At 39.2% G+C, this 17,750-nt stretch overlaps 1 protein-coding gene across 4 annotated transcripts in view; it reads right to left on the bottom strand.

Annotated features, from left to right (window-relative positions):
- Positions 1–17,750, bottom strand: part of MAST4 (microtubule associated serine/threonine kinase family member 4) — a 298,871-nt gene that overhangs the window by 194,997 nt on the left and 86,124 nt on the right. For 2 of the 4 annotated variants that reach the window (XM_074568792.1, XM_074568793.1), the window contains exon 1: positions 6,252–6,399. The exons of the other annotated variants lie outside the window; for them this stretch is intronic. In XM_074568792.1, coding sequence (XP_074424893.1) covers positions 6,252–6,290 — 39 coding nt within the window. In that variant the 5' untranslated portion in view covers positions 6,291–6,399. Of the gene's footprint in view, positions 1–6,251; positions 6,400–17,750 lie in introns of those variants that run through there. 4 annotated transcript variants of the gene reach the window in all.

The raw sequence follows: 17,750 nt of genomic DNA, 5'->3' as shown, positions 1-17,750 counted from the left end.
TTTACGGATTTTTATGTAATTTTAATGTTCGGATGGATAATTGGCACTGCTATAAGCAAAAAAGTTTATTGCTTCAATCTAATAGGAAAAGGAATTAACAGCATCTCGAAGCCTTTGGACAATTTTGATAAAACCCCTAACAAGATATGGAAAACTTATGACTTTTAAAGCAAATGTAGTATATGAATCAGTGAAAACAAATCTCAGATCATTATGTCAAACATGACACACGAAGTCACATCACAGTCAAAACTGCATCAAACTTAAATGAAGCATCTTACAAAAAATTTCAAAAAGAAAACATGGAAAACTACTAGTTTCATTACTTATGACAAAGTGAGTAAAAACCAATCCTAACAAAACCATTTGTCAAACCAAGAACTAACCACAGAATTGAAAAAAAATACACACTCAAACTTGTTTCAATCAGATGTTACTATCCTTCATGCAGCTATTATTCCTACTATTACTAAATAAGCAGGAAAAAAACCCAAAAAACATAAAAAACCTACTAGCAGTTTTGGGGGATAAGCCAAGTGACTCAGAAACAGGAGCTAAAGAGCGCGCAGAGGACTCCAAAGCTGGTTTTCTTTAAGACCCTTAGAACAAAACCGAGCTCAGTTCAAATCATTACAGATTCCACTGCTGAGCTCACCAAAGGATTTGACGTGAAGGAACGTTAAGTTTATGCTTTGCCTTCCAAACCTAACACAAAACAGTCAGTCAGCTTTGTGACATATTGTACACATTATCAAGAACTGTTACTGCAATTATCAGAAAGCATTAGTAAGAAGTGTGATTTGGGCTACAGACACCAATTCTGGCCCCGTGCCAAATATTTTAGCTCTGAATGCAGCAGGGTTCCCCCCCCCCCGCCATGTTTGATTTTAGCCCTTGAAATAGAGTGACCACAACACCAAGAGAAGCAAAGACAGAAGAAAAGGTTAACCCTTTCAGAAAAGATTTCACAGCTCAAATAATAGCAAAATATATGTCTGGCACAAAGGCTTTTAGAGGACCTGACAAACATGTAACAATGCATGAATGCCTGGAAAATAGAGGTGAATTAACTGATCAAGAGATTGTACACTCTATCAGGCCTGCAGAAGTGACAGCTAATGAGGAGATGAGAAGTGTTCTTTAGATCAGTGTCTCTTCTCTCAGAAAGCTGGTCCTTTGCTTTCCAAAGGCAGCTATCACTGCCTATCACTATTTAAGCAAAGAAAACATCTATTCTGACCTGCACATCCCTCCCCCTACAACACAAATAGATTTAAAATGTCCTGTCTCCTATAACAGTATCTTAAAAATAAAGATGACTATCAGGAAAAAAATGTAATAATTTATCAAGAATATACAAAATGTGTAGTTTTTGGGGTTTTTTTGTTTTTTGGTGGTTTTTTTTTTAACATTTTACAGCCATGTATACTGCTCATGCAAACACATCATAAAATGAAAGCGCAAGTGTCACAATTTAAGTAGTTCTTAGCATTGCTTTGCAGATGCAGCCCTTGAAGGAAGAATAATATGTTAGACAGGACTGAACACAACTACTAAGCAGAGAAGGAATGCAGCGTGCCATCACACAGCTATTCCCACACAACACTGAAGACGTATATGTTATCTTCTTCTCAATTGATTAATCTGAATCTACTGGAAACTGTAAATTGTTAGGACTTTTTTAATCCTTCTCTGGTTCCATGCCCTCCACAGACTTTCTTCCATACATTCACCAAGAGGCAGAGATACACATCAGACCTGACTCACAACTACACAACTCCTCTCTTGTACTGTAAATCTATTGCCACCAGTACAGAAGCATGAGCAGAGAAAATGGATCAAGTCCCTCTTGCCTAGTGGAAGGGAGGACACTGTTGTACACAGCGTTCAAATCAGGTAAAATTATTATGAACCTTTCCAAAACACCATCTGTAAGACTGACTTTTCTACCCTTTCTCTTCAGTTTGCAACAGAGGCCGAAGTCTAATTAATATTCTCCAGCTTTTATCATCATTTTTTTGTCAGCAGACCACCCCAAGAACACATTCCCAAGCATGAACTGTATCCACAGAAGAGACAGTTACAGTCTCCCTATTTCTTTCTTTTCCTCTCCTACACAGTGTGGCTTCTCAGTGACCTTTTTACTTCACATGTCAATTTTCAGTATTTCAGAAAGAATTATTTTCATGAAACCTCCTACTCCAAAGAAATCGCACCTGTTTTGGAACCACAGATAAGGCCATTTTTCCTTGGGAATTATTTCCTTTCTGTCTGATTTCTCAGAATGCATTTTTAGGTGAGCCAATAAACAAGGACTTGGAAAAATCTGTAAGGTTTTACTTTTTGAAAGGTCTGGACACTTTATGTACCAAATTTCAGAATGTTTGCCTACAAAAGCCAAGGATTTTCCTGTAGTGGAGGTGGAGGAGTAGTCAAGGCTACGCAATGAGTGTGTCCCTTGCCATCTTTTCTAGAAACATATGGAATTAGTATAAACTGACTCCTCAGTTCTGCCAAAATAGCAACACTCCATTTACACCACATTTTCATTTACACTGCCTGTTTCCATTTCTACACCAATGAGTCTGAATTTCGCTATTAAATTCTTTTTACCTCTTCCTCCCTCAAATCAATGCATGAGGTACAGTATTAGAAGATTTTCAATTGGAATTTTCCATGTTGGCCATAATCATCTCTCTGCAAACTTAATGCAATGCAGTCATCCTGAATTTAAAGAAGCCTTAGATCCCTATGAAAATGTTCCAGCATTTACAAAAAAAAAATATACCTAGAGACTAGAAAACAAATAAACACAGCATTTTCTTTGACATTTGGGAGGTTTCATGTATAGCTGATTTCTCTGCTGTTTGTCAATTCCTCTGCAAGTCTAATTAAAAAAGTTCATGTAATTACTGCAAGATTTACAAGACACTGCTTACCAGCCACTTAGAGGCAGAACTGAAATTAGCAAAAGGAAAAGGGAAGGCCCAAAGCATCTGTTCGACAAAAAGAAAGCTTCATCAGCTCTGGAAGCATGACTGAAGCTGGCTGCATCTGGCAGTAAGATTCCTCCCACATTCCCATATCCTTTTTACAGACTGAAGGAAATATGTGTTACCTATACCCACCATCACATGAGTATGGAGTCTTTGGTTTAAGGCAGTATAAAACACACTGCTCAGATGAACACCTACTAGACAAATTCATGGAAGAAAGATGAAACACAGGCTGTCAGCAGAATGCAATCAAGAACCATGATGAAGAATATGCAAGAAATTTGTTAGATGTTTTCATTTTTTAGTTTAACTTATTTTGTAGAGATACCTATTTCAATCCACACTAAATTATACTTAGCATTTTTAAAAGTTAAAAGAAACGGTCAACTTTCTCCTGATGTTTCTTACAAATAAAATGTGTTCTTTCTAAAAGCTTTAGAATCTGCTCACTGAAAAGGAGCACATACTACAGATTCAGAAGCTTTTATTTTTCTATGAATACAACCAATGTAAGTAATCGGATGTAAAGGAAGAGGTTGTAATAAGATGAAATAGGTGCGTGTATGTATTCAGGATGCAACAAATTAAAGGCTCAATTTCTCTCTTAGAAGCCTGAGCACCAGAAAAGGCTTCCACATATCAACCCAAAACAAGACTTATCCAAGTCTACATATTTACTTAAGGCTTATATTTTGAGATTAAAGTCAAGCTGCTTCCTGGCTTTTTTTAAACACAGCATGATGGTGCATGGCATTAAGCACAACTACATCAGGTTCCCATCTAAAAGGAAATGGTTTGTGTGTCCTGTAAATCAAGCTTTGAAGCAAATTGTGTGCAAACAGAAAAAAAACAGCAATTGCACCAATTTGGCTTTTAATTTAAGCATGTGCTATTTCCCACTACATGACTGGTTTCATTTAAACGCACATTTACCTAAGAAAGCACACAGCTTTTATGCAGATTTACCTGCTTTTATCATTTCTACTTCTAACCAAAAGAACTGACAAAGTCATATGAAGTAAAGTTAGCTGGCCTTTCATTGAAGATCACAGGTTACTAGCATAACCTTAAACCAGAACCTTTCCTTTTTCTTTTAAAATCCCTTTCAGAATATTCTCAATAGCCTTTAAAGGAAAGTATCAATAACACATGAAAAAGAAGACGGGACATGGATTACTCCCACAGAACAACATAATGGTGGGAGAATTATTTAGGGTCTTTTTTAATGGTAAAAACATATACTACTACTATAAAATAACCAGCTCATTACTTTCTGATGTACTATAAAAAGCAAATGTCAGCCACGCAGACAACGTGGAGACTTCATTTAATCGGTATTTACTAACAAGAATTAAAAAGAGGGTACATTCCTTGTCACACGTCGTATCATCTGCTTTCCAGCTCACAAATTCATCATACTAGTCTCTAGGTTAGTTGCACAGACAACAGATGAAGACAAAAAAGAGCAATAGCAAGAGGACAATATGAAGACAGATTCAGTCAAGGGTCTAATGAATACAACTTGAGCGTAAAAAGGATTTCTCCCCCTCTCCCATCCATGATAATGTGTCAACTTGAACACTTTTGACCACTGGCTACTTTTGTCCACCCTAGAACCAGATTCTAATGACAGTCATGAGGTACATATCCTTAAAAAATATTTATTCCTGCATGTGTGAATTGGTCTTTTTGGTACTGCCATTATTCACTATGCAGCTTTTAATACTCTTAAGTGACCATTGTAAGCATATGCAGAAGTAAGCAAGTATTCTGTGAAATATTCTTGGTATTCATTCAAAATTACTTTGTTAAAGTTACAGAAGATAAAACAAACAAACAAACAAAAAACACCTCAAAAATAAGGTTTGCAAAACTCAACAATAGGCTTTACGTTAAGGTTAAAGTTAGCCCTTAATCAGAACAGACTGCTGTTCAATTCTTGTCAAAAGGCAGAAATCCGGTTTACAGTACTCAATGGATTACAGCAGGTTTAGCAGGAGGAAATCCGTTTTCGTTGTGAAGATCTACCTCTTGAAACTTTTAAATCCTCTCCTTTCAAAGATATCACTGGCAGTCCCAACCTGCAGCAGAGATTCTTCCTCACACTTTACAATCAAATAACAGAAAAGATTTAGGATTTAAGGGCTAAATAAAATCACAGAATCTGTTTAAGAAAGTTATTCACTTTCCACACACAAATGCTATCACACAAAAAGTAAAAGAAAAGCTAACAGATTCTTAGAAGACTGAGAGGCCCCAGAGAGTTTTAGGACTTCTCTACGCTCCGTGCCATGACCTATAGATTCTACTTGCCTTCATCTCTCTAATACAAATCGTCACACTTGATCAGCACCAAGTTGAAAGCACTGATCAGAAAGGGCATCTTTCTGAAAAGTTCAGAACTGTGCAAGTTCAGTGCATTTTAGACATTACAAGCAGTTTTAAATTACTTGAGAATAACGATGCCAAATGCAAGGAGGCTTTCCTCTTCACCCTCCTCCCATTGAAACATTGCGGATGCAAAGGAAAACAAAAGAAAGGAAGTACATTCATCGCTGAGAGCGACTTGAGCAAAGGGGCTTTCTAAACAATGGGCCAGAATGATGTAGTTTGAGGTGGTGCTCCATTTTGGTGAAATAGTAAAAAAGTAACTACACCCTATACTCGATTGTTGTCACATGCTCTTTATTAATACACTTTCCGCCAAAAAAAAAAAAAAATAGCGTTTTAATACTTTATACAAAAAGAGTTGAGTTCAAACAACACACGGTACCAACATTTTGCCATAACCCGCACTCCATTTGGGATACGTCATTTTCTTGAGTTTATGAACGCCAACGGAAAAAAGTCAGCCAAAAGCTGACTGAAAAGGGCAACGCTCCCTCCTCGCCGTCCCCCAAAGTGCGCCGCGAACGCCCAGACCGCCCTAAGCTGCCGAAACTTTCTCCCCCGGGCAATGGCCGTCTTCCCCCACCTTCAGAGCACCGCTAACGGGGAGAACGAGCCCGCACCGCTACCGCAGCTCCCGCCTCGCCCGCCTCCCCCAGCAAGCGCCCGGCCGCGGCGGCGAAACTCCTCAGCGCCCGCCCGTCAGGGGCCAACGGTTCCTCCGCCCGGCCGCCGCCGCGCCCCTCCGGCCCCACAGGTGTCCCCCCCGCCGCCGCCGCCGGGCCCGCCTCTGCGCCCTCACGGCAGGTGAGGGCAACTTCGGAACTGAGGGGGAGGCGGGGGCCGGCCCCGCCCGCCCGGCCCTACCTGCAGCCCCCGCCTGCGCAGGATGCCCGGCTCGTCCATGGCGCCGCTCCGCCGCCCTCACACCGCGCGGCGCCTGGCCATGCCGGACTGCCCCGGCCCCGCGCGCCGCTCTGCATCCCCGCAGCTGCTGAGGCGCTGACATCACGGCTGCGCCGATTGGCGCCGCCGCCCCACGTGACCGGCACCGAGTTGGGCACCCCGGCAACTTCGGCGCCCGCCGGCGGGGCAGCCCCGGCGCGCGGCGGGAACCGGCCCGGCCCGGCGCACCCTGAAGGCCACCCGCCCCGCCTCGGAACGGAGGGACGGGGAGGGCTACGGGTCCGCTGGTCGCCCCTTGGCGCAGCCGGGTCCGGCCCGTCCCTGAGGAGAAAACGAGAGAGCGAACCCCCACCTCGCGCCCCGGGAAGCCGCCGCCGGGCCCGGCCCGCTCGCCGGCACCTCCGGGCTGCCAGCCCGCCCCGCGGCACCGCCTGGCGGGCCGGTGTCGCTCACGGCGCTATTAGCGCCGGATCAAAATACGCTGAGGTAAAAAAATTGTTTAAATGCAGTCATTAGGTGGAGTGTTAACCCGCGGCACTCGGATAAGCAGTCAGAAATGGCATTCCCATCGTGTGTAATTTCACAGTCTGTTTCAGCTTGTTTACCTTGCTCCGTCTCATTTTCTTCCAATTCAAGGCAGGCGAGAGATGAATAACAAGTTTTCGTTTACTTGGAAAACGCGGCAATAATGACATACTGTGATAGCACTTTATAAGAAATTACCCCGACGGTATTTCCCCCTGGAAGCAGCTGAGACAGGGCGGAGGGAGGACGGAGACCGACCCTGCCTGCAGGGTGCGGGTCAGGCCCTGACCTCGGGCATGAGGTCAAGGAGGCAAGGAAAAAACTCCTCTCCGTCAAAAAATAGGTGTTGAATCCAAAAAGGTTACATCTGAAAACACCGATTCGAAGGAGGTAAAAGGTATTGGACTTTTCTTATCAGCTAAGCTGCTGGTTAAATAAGTCATTGATTTTTTTTTTTTTTTCCACAAAAGCTGTCATCACACTATTAGCCACGGTATCAACTGATTAGGCTATGTCATTAAAAATATCTTTCTAGATTTAAGAACCCAGTAGCTAGCTGAGTAAAATTGATTGCATTTTGTGTTCAAAAGCAATCACTGCATACATCTGTAGATTTACAAGGGGAAGTCTTGTCAAATACTAAATATCAAGAAGAACAGCCCCATAAATATGCCTATATATTTTCCAGCTAGGAATCCTCATCTGATCTTACTTAAAATTTGACGGCAAAGCATGCTTCCCTCTTTACAAAACCAAAAGCATAAACACTAAAACAGGCTGCCAGAAACTTGAAACAAAAGTTGAACACAAAGAAGACTTGTATTCCTTCTGCAAACATTTAAGAAATGGCACCAATTCAATTTCATCTTTTCTTTGCATAATTATACTTACTACTTCAACAACAGAGCAGTTGCTTTACCTAGCGCTAATATCATGATTAGATGGCTTTAAGGAATTTTTCAGTCTCAGAAGTCTAATTCTATGGAAAACACCAGCACACATAACAGCAGAATCCATCTGTAGGAATATCCATGCTTTACTTAAAAAATACAGGTATACCTGCAGATAGCCAGTTCTAATATATATGTATTCTTTTTCCACTGAAAACAATGCACCTCAAACCCCTTCTAGAGACCAGCAAGCAGGAAGGAAGAGAAAGGTATGTTTCTTACTAAAGGATATAAATAGAGCTAAAAACTAAGGTTAGTATTCACCATTTAACAGTCTAAGATGAGGATTATGACAATCACACCCTCAAATCTAGTACGAAAAAAATATTGATTTCCTGTCAGATTGCATCATTTTGAGAAGTAGTCCATGTACATTCCATAGTAGTAAAACCTGCTAGGGGCAAAAGCATTTAGAACAAAAAAATGAAGGATTGCTGAAAGGATAACACTGAGCAGTAACAGCTTATCTGAAGAACAGAGAAAGAAAAGACTGCTCTATTTGCCACTCCCCCCCAACTGCTTTTCTTCATAAGACTGAAATGCATTAACATTATTGTCATACACTCTATACAATTAAAAAAAAAAAGAAAATTTCAGCACTCTTGCTAAGCTACATTTCCGAGACCTCCAACCATATTAATTAAAAAAAACAGTCATTTTTTAATTGGAGTTACACAGTGACATTAACTGGACATGCTTCCCCTCCTCTGTCTCTCATGTCTCCAGCTCCAAGTGCATCCGTAAGACCAGGTCAATGGCTTGAATTTAGCCATTACCGATTTCAGTTACAGGATCAGGGCTGTATTTCAGTTCAGAAAGGAGAAGCTTGTACTGACCAAAACTCCAGTTCCACAAGAGGGAGACAAGAAAAATCAAACACACCGAGAGATTTATAGATTCGTAGGCCAGAAGGGAGCGTTACAGCCGTCAAGTCTGACCTCCTCTGTAACAAAGGCTACTCAACTCTCCGGAATTAATTTATTTTTGAAGTATAACCTCTTTAAACAGCATGCTGAACCGGGTGGAAACATTTTCACTTTACGGAATCAAACTGAAAAGTGACTAAATCCCTCACCTCTGTGAAACAAAGGGAAAACGGACTTACGTTAAGGATATACAGGTATCTTCTTTGTGTTCCTCCCAATATTCCTTTTTCCCATTTCCACTTCAAAATGTCATCTTTTCTTTCTTCTTTGTTAACACTTTAAAACTTTCTCCCAATCATTCACATCCATGTGCCCTCACATCCTATCTTTTCTATATTTCTCTGTTTCCAAAGAAGGTCAATGAATCACAATTTAAATGCCGCTGTTATGCTTCCAGTGAGGACAGCAAAAATGAATTCGAGTCAATAGCTAAAGATTGTCAAATTTTAAGGGTGAGAGGCAAAACCCTACTGTTTGTCTCTCATGACACACCACAGGTTTCATCTACAAGGCTGTTTGCATTTATATACCCAATCTAAATACATATTTACACAAGTTTTATTTTAATCACTGAAATACAAAACCTCACAATGCACAATTTATCAATTCCTTTAAAAGTAAATAATACTGAAGTGTAGTTGGTTTTGTTCCAACAATCATTTTAGCACATCTAACTATACATAACCGGTTAATGTACGAATTAAAAGTGTTCCATCCCATATAGCTGAGAGCTCTCTAAGGCATGAAAAATTCTATGAATTCATTACAACAGCACAAAAAAAGTCTTATCACCAAGTAATGTATCACTAACAGGCACGGATGCAAAAGGTCCACAACCTAACAAACCACCTCAAGTACCACAGAACTTATAGTTGTGTACATGGACAATTTACAGAAATAATTATATGCAGGCAAAACAAAGATGTCACCTACATGAAGAAACTACAGACAAACAGGGTACAAGTATTACCGTATTACTTTGTTTTGCAAGAAGCTGGAGATCATTGGTACAGCTTCCTAAATAATACTGTAATGCAGGAAAACGAAACAAAAAGAAGACTCTCTTTCAGTGGAAGATGAGATTAATCCCAAGTAGAAAAGTACAAAACCATCCTCCAATGAAAAGTGTATTCACTGCCAATTCTAAAAGTGGCATTTTCCTAAGCTTATGCAGCAGTTTATAAAGGCGTATCAGATGGTACTGAAACTTAGTTCTGTCAGTCAATATTGTTTTCTAAGAGAATTTATAAATTACTGTGATTACTGAAATCACGCAATTAAGAGATAAAACCTCAGCATGTGAAAATATATACGAATATGTAACTACAGTTTTACAATGCAGACTTAATTTAATTTTAGTTTTATGTATACATGTATCCCATGTGTGGCTACCACTTTCATAGTCACTTGATGGCAGCATATGATAAATCTTATTTATTATGCACCATGGAACAACTCACTTGTACTCTGCCCTCTAAACCTATCTCTGTCAGGACTATTTCCTGCACCTTAAATACTCTACAGCACCAAATCACCATCATCGAGTTTTTAAAATAATTATTTTCTTCCCAAATGTGAAAAATCTAATGCTGGAATAGATAACAAGCAATGCAATAATTGCCTTACATTCTGATAACTTGCAATCCAAAAGAATTACCCAGCACTGGTAAAAAGGGAGCTTTTCATTGTATTTTTGTTCACTGATAAGCTATTCAAGTGCCTGTTAGTAGAAAAATTAAACTATTGTAAGTGCCATATTTTCAGAAGTCCAGGTAAGTGGACACACTATAACTACAGATACCTGTTTTTACAAGTACAGAAATGGAAAAATATAGACTGTTTAACACTAATTCCTATGCAGCCTTTCTCTAAGCACATTAGAGAAGAGACAAACAGCTACAGCATACCATAATGTGCCCTGTTGGATGTTGTAGTTGTAATGGTTTTGAAACAAACTCGTGCAAACGCTACTTTTGCATGTGTGAAAATGACAAAAACAGAAGCAGTTAACTTGCCAACCATGCCTATGTGCATGCAGCACACACAAACACACACACAAAAGTTCATGCATCAAACCAGACCTAACCTCTGTGGCCACGTTGAAGATCTTCATCCACATCTTTTCCATATATTGCTGTCTTCACATCAATCACCACAAGTCATTCCACAATTACTATTTTATCACTCTAATCATTCAAGTTCAAGCTTTAAGGAACAGTTTCCAATTTCTATAGGTCTCCTGCCAGCAGAATTGTGGCAACACATGGTGCTGGATAAGGCTAATACACAACTGATAGAAAAAGAAGATACAGGAGACAGCTTTTAAAAAAGTTCTAACTGAAATACAGCACTGAAGAAAGGTGGGAGAAAAATGTGGTTCTCTCCTCACCCTCAAACACCACCACCCCACCCCTGCCAAAAAAACCCACCTGATAGCATTGACGAGGAGACCACATCAGAGTCAAGGAATTTATGTTACTTACAACTGGTATCCTGCCAACTCCCAGGCAGCAGCTATCTTACTACACCACCAAAACAGCCAAGCAATTGCCAACACATAGTTTTTTGTTGGTTTACTTTTGCCAAACAGCTACCAGCTGAGGTGCTTTACTGGGTGTTAAGGGTTACTCTCCTGGAAGGTTCAGTTGCAGTTCACGTAACAAACTCTCTTTTCTCTCGGCAACACTGCACAGCCATAGTTTATTCTTCTTTCAAATTTCAAAGCTTTCATACCTTTTAAGACTACTTTGGATTCTAGAATGAAAAAGCTTAAGTAAGACAATTTTTGCAACTCAGAAATGCTTCTTAAACGTTTACTTTGCACACATTTCCATATCTCCCTTTTTCAAGTTTCTCAGTGCAACAAGCTCAATCTAATCACGCAAAGTATAAGCACATTAAAAAAGTTGCAAAGGGAAACTGCACAAGGCTAGCTACAGATTTTAACAACAGGAAAACTGAAACATCAGAGTACGAACCATAGAGGCATATGGCAAAAAGGCTTTAAAACAAACAAACAAATAAATACTAAAATCCCAATGCTGCATCAAGTTCAAATCTACCTAGAGCCTCCAAGTTCAATGACTTTGTCTTCTTAGCGAAAGACTTTTAATCTGATCTCAGAGTGAAGCACAAACATCCTAGCAGATTCTTAACACAATGCATAGCAAGCATGGACCATTCAAAATACAGTGTTCCTGTCTCACCACAAATGCAAAGGCTCACGTAAAAGCAGCAGACATTCCTGATATTCAGTAGCCCAACAGTTGATCTTCCTCACTACACATAGGAATAACTAAAAGGTTTCTATTCTACAGGGGTATTTGCTGCTGCAAGTAGAGGTTCAGAACGCAGCTCCAAGAAATACATTCAGTATTAATCATTATAACCTGCTCACCATCCAAAGAAAATGTGTCTCTTTCTCCTTGCAATCTAAAGGCAAACATCAGGTTTAAAACAAAACAGCAAACACAGACATGCAGAAACCTCATCTCAAACAGAAAAAGTTTGTCACGTGTATGTTCTTGATCACAAAGGAGATTTATTTCATCCATGCAACTACAGAGACTTGCAAAAGAATATCAAGTTTTTTAGGAATGACACCTCAGATGTGACTCTCTAAGCCGTTCAGAGCCTATGGCAGTGTAGCTTCCTATCCACTATGAATGAAACATGAATCAAATTCTGGCAACATCTTTGTCCATCTCCCAGAGGTGGAGCCCGCTGATTATTTCTTCTAAAGACATGCCATAGGTCTGAAAGTTTTCAAACACAAAAACTGTACACTGAAGCCTTTTGAAGTTACTTTTTTGGATAGATTAGAGCATAAACTGTCAAGGGAAGACAATTCCACAAAGAAGCCCAAGGTTATCTTTCTGAATGGTCATAAGAGAAATTGAACAACCCTTATGTGCCACACCAAAATAATGATACTCTGCATATGAGTAGCAAATCATAACACAGAGATCACATTTCTATTCTGTAGCATTCTGAAAATAGTTTCAGTTCCTAAAGGAATCTACCCACAATGTTTTACACTGAACTTCAAACACCCTATACAGACACACTACACTTTTGTCTCTTCCACACAAAAAAAAATATCTGTAAAAACAACTATATCACCCAAAACTCTTCAACCCTCCTATACGTATATATCCACACCAAACCTTCCATACTGTCACTCTGCAGTGCTATGGGACAAAGGGATTTCATTAGAAATCATAATGGATACCAGATCATCATCAAGTGAAGTTACAGAAGCATGAAAGCCAAAGCCATGTATGATGCTAGGAACTGGAAGATGTGCAGATATTTCTTATAGCACTTTGAGAAATCATTGTGGAAGTGAATCAAAATGAAGATAATCTTCAAAGATTTTATACAGATCAACACCTAGCCATCTTACATAAATCAGAAACTTATAGTATGACTACCTACTGTTACATTCCCCAAGGGTTTTCTTTAATCCAATGCTTTTAATGTTTTCTGAGGAAAAAAAGGGTTACAGAAACACGCTATCCATCTGCCTCTTGTTCCTTCAAGTTCTGAAAGCTCTGTTGCTCTGTGAAGTGTCACTGAAATTGTCTACAGCATTGCAAGTGAGACATTTCAGCAAAATTAGCACACAAAATTGCCAGACCCACACTTACACTGTCACTGAGGTCAGGGCAGCTGTAATCCACCCAAAGAAGCAGATACCTTTTTAATCTGTATGTACAGACTAGCGGACAGAACTTTAGCTCTACGACACATACTGCAAGAATTTCCTCTCATACAACCACAGGAAGGTTCATTTGTTCCAAAATTAACAGGAAATCATATTTAAGATATTTAAACAGGTAGGGAATATAGGCCAGCTTTATCACAAGCTATCTGAACACAGTAATGAAAATCCACCACTTGGTTTTCATTATTTATTTTACAAGATCTCATTTACCCACAGAAGCTATGCAGTGATATCATGTGAACTTGCACATTACTTTAGGAAACAGGGAAAGCAATTCTCCTGTTTTAGAGCATTAGGAGCTAAAGGTGACTTGTTTAAAATTATCAGATAGGTTACCTGAGACAATTCATTAATCCTTGTTAACATACAATGCAATTCTGACAAACTAATTCATTTAACAGAATCAAGTAACATCCATAACATCATCATTAACTACTAATAAGGTGTAATAATTCATACACAATTTTAGGCACTGTAAATAATACATATTTTAATATTTAAAGCCTAAAACTTACAGTATTTAATCTACATAGCCATTTATGCCCCTGTATACATTTGCCTAATATCCCTTTTAAGGGCTTAGAAAAACATGGAATAGATGCTCCATGTGAAACCAATAGCTCCCTTTCAGGGCTCAACATGATAACCAGTACCGCTCAGGGAAAGAAGAGAGACATGCTTCACCAACCAAATGTTTTCAAGGCGCTGCTTCCTATGAGTCCCCAGCTACAGCACTGAGAAGGCATTGCTGGCCTGACAACAAAATTGTGATCTCTTAGCAGTATTTCCCTATATCCCCCTTCTGTATTACAATCCTATCCCTGCACATTGAGCAAAGCACGTTGCTCCTTTTACATCTCTCTTGTATTTCAGAAGTAAAGACTTTCAGGCAATATACACTGCATGGATTGACAGAGTGCTATTCAATTTGTGTTCCCCTTCACCACATTACACCAAAACATGTTCAGATAAGCCAGGCTGGTTTCCTGTATATCCAAGAGAGCACTCCAGCTACTAGATCCAGCAGTGCATTAAAAGAGATTTTACTATTCTTCTGAGCCACTGTATATCACGCAGAATACACACCATGAGCAGGGAGAAATTCAAGATGCCTTAGTTCGCAAAATTCTAATTCTTTTCTTCTAGAGCTAATAAATTTACAGAAGTGGCAAGCCACAGGTCAGTCCAGGTGCACAATAACTTCTTACACATAAAGAAGTGTAGTTGACTGGTTGTTTCATTAAAAAAAATAAATATTGTCTTTCTGATTATATCTTAAGGTTTTTGAAAATAAACTGTTTTTTCATACTAAAGCACATCTACCTTGCCAATAGTCTCAATTATACATGTAAGCGCAGCCATGAGAAAAGGATGCACACTCCATGGAGGGCATAGGTACACACTGGGTTTTCATGCCACCTGCCGGACAAAATCCTACTTGCACCAACCCGTTTCTGGTTTAGCCATTCAGAAGGCTTAGAGAGGTAATAAATGTCATGAAAATATCAGAAGAAAAATAGTCGTTGCAGAAGTAAACAATAAGTAAAGAAGTAAGAAGTAAAAGTAAAGTAAGTAGTAACAAGTAAAGTAAGTAAAGTAAGAAGTAAAAAATAAGTTTAGTTCATAGAATAAACATTGAGTAAACAGTTTTCCTGGTGTTTCCAATGGAGTTGCCACTGGAAACACCAGGAAAACTTTGTTTACTCAATGTTTATTCTATGAACTAAACTTATTTTTTAAATAAGTTTTAAATATGTAATCAACCTCCCTTTCAATGACAGAATATATAGCAGAACATTGGTTACAACAGGTATTTCAACTTCAGTGATTTTTCCTTTTGCATCAAATATTGTGTTTCTATTGCAGCAAAAAGCACAGATGAATCACCAATCCAGGCAACACAGCGAGCCCTCCGATTTTCCACCTTTTCCATAATTATACAATAGCATAAAAGAAATCTATTTATGAAAGCACAGGCACATCATGAGTGTAGTCTGCTTCTCTCTTCTTTTCAACAAGAACTGAGAAATTACATACATACCAAAATACACTTCCTTTTTAAAAAGTTGCTGAACTACTTGTCTCAGTATTTCCCCTAGGAATGCCAAACAACAAACATACTGGAGTTATGCCATTTTAAATCTGAAGTTTGCAGTTCCACACATCCAGCCATGTTTTCACAGAGCAAAGGAAAATAATCCTCTGAGTTGAGGCACTTTCTGAGAGTCAGCTCAACAGACTATGTTAGATTCTGTATATGGAAAAGGAAGCAAATTCTTAAAAAATTCTCATGGCAAAACAATAATAGCAATTCCATTCTGAATAATCCGTCCTAGATACTTAGAAGTTTGGTTCTCACATGAAAACAGTAATAGGCAAGCTGCCTTCTATCCACAATTATAAAACTTTGGAAGAGTTTAAATTCTTGTTTTATTTTTAAACCACTCTGAACAACGATGCATCTAGTCTCCTTTATCTTGATGCCCAGCTTTCCCGTTTAGAAGCGTTTAATCTCAACGCTTGCAATAATGCAGTATTTTCTCAATGAGATAACATAATGTACTTTCCCTTGAAGGTGTATGATTCTTCTTAATGTGTTTTGGCTGTTCAGAAGGTAGTTCACCTTGCCAAAGTCTTGACTGCCCATGGCATTAGATCCATTACAAATGAGACAAACCACGGAAGTCTGGAATAAAAGGGAATGCTCTCCTACTGATCACTAGTTTTAATTTGCCCCATATTTTTTAAGTAGCACACCAAAAAACAACACAGTTACAGGTTTCTGGAAAAGCAGCATCATGCTAGGGAAGTCTCTTCAGGATATGCTTTTACTGGCCACATAATTAATGAAATACACTGAGATCCAACTCCACTTTAGTTGTAAGTTAGTTTTCTTAGTTAACTTGAGCGTACTCTCTTTCCTCCCTTATCTACAGCAGGCAATCTTAAAATTCAACTTTTTTTCTTGCTACCAACTTCCATCCTTTTTCAAATAGATAACCTAACACAGAGAATCAGGAACCCCTGATCAGCCAAGTATATATTACTATCAAGTTATTCCGTGCATTACAAAGCCAATCATCATTTATGAATTTAACTGACCACATACTCAGTATCTTCCAGTGCACCACATAATTGCAGATACTCAGCAATGAACATCAAGTTAAACATATTCATGAGAGAGTGGTAGTTAACCAATCTCCTGCTGATTATTCCATCTTTTACTCAAGTGACATTGGGTCGACTTGAGCACTTATCTAGGTTTCTTAATCCTCACAACATGATGAAAGAAAATTCTTAGTAGATGCAATGATCTTACTGTACTATTGCTTTACTAAAAATATGATGGAACTGGATATAGACATATGCACCACAATAGGGCGTATTGTGACAACAGAAAAACACAAGTAGAATGTTTTCAAGCTTTAATGAGACAAAACCAGAGTCGATCCTAAAAATCATTAGTGAACTGTGACAGTGTACAGAAGAGTGGAACAAACATGGTGACTGCATCTCACCAGTGAAATCAGAACAATTTAAATCACTGTTACATCTACCCAAGGAAGGGCTTACCAGGAGTATTAACAGATAATGTAAGGTAAAAAAAAAAAAAAAATCAAATCCTGCTTCCACAGGACAGAAGCACAGTTTACAGTAAGACATCTGATTCTACATGAATGTACAATAAAGTTGGACTAAAACCCAGAGATACAAAGAAACCCAGCAGCACATGCCAAGGCCAAACTGTGGCAGTCAACCCACTTAAAGTTTTTAGTCAGTAAAACTGCATCTGCTTTTAAACCTAGAAACATAAGAGATTAGAGGTACTAGTGCATCATCCAACAAAAAAGTAGGCTCTGCAGTATGTTCTCAAGTCAAAAAACGCCTGCAGAAAAATCCTTGGTATATACCTTTGCATGTTTGGAACTAAGAAAAATGAAAGTGGAGGAACTTCCATTCCCACCAGAGAGATCAGGATAAACTACATTTTCTCACCCCACTCCAGTGCCTGTAAGTTGGCAGTGTCATTCAACTCTGTTTGAGTCTCTTTGTTTTGAGAGCTATAGCCATCATCAGAACCACGGGAGTACTTCAGCTTGGGGGATGAGACTTACTGTTCCCACGCTGTCTGCTTCTATCCTCTGCTACAGTACAATCGCTTTGCAAGTACCATGAGAACATGCTGACGTACAGAGAAGAAAACAAAAATGTTACTTCATCCATTTAAAAATGTGCTGTTTCTAGTAATCCCTTAATATAAGGATACTGCCCCACACCAAAGAAACAAGCAGAAAGAAACAGACCTCATCAGCTTCCAAGCAAAGTCCACCTT

The sequence above is a fragment of the Larus michahellis genome, chromosome Z (assembly GCF_964199755.1).
Source record: "Larus michahellis chromosome Z, bLarMic1.1, whole genome shotgun sequence".
In the NCBI taxonomy this organism is placed as follows: Eukaryota; Metazoa; Chordata; class Aves; order Charadriiformes; family Laridae; genus Larus; species Larus michahellis.
Note: the sequence above shows the minus strand (reverse complement) of the source record. Positions and strands in the feature narration are given on the sequence as shown.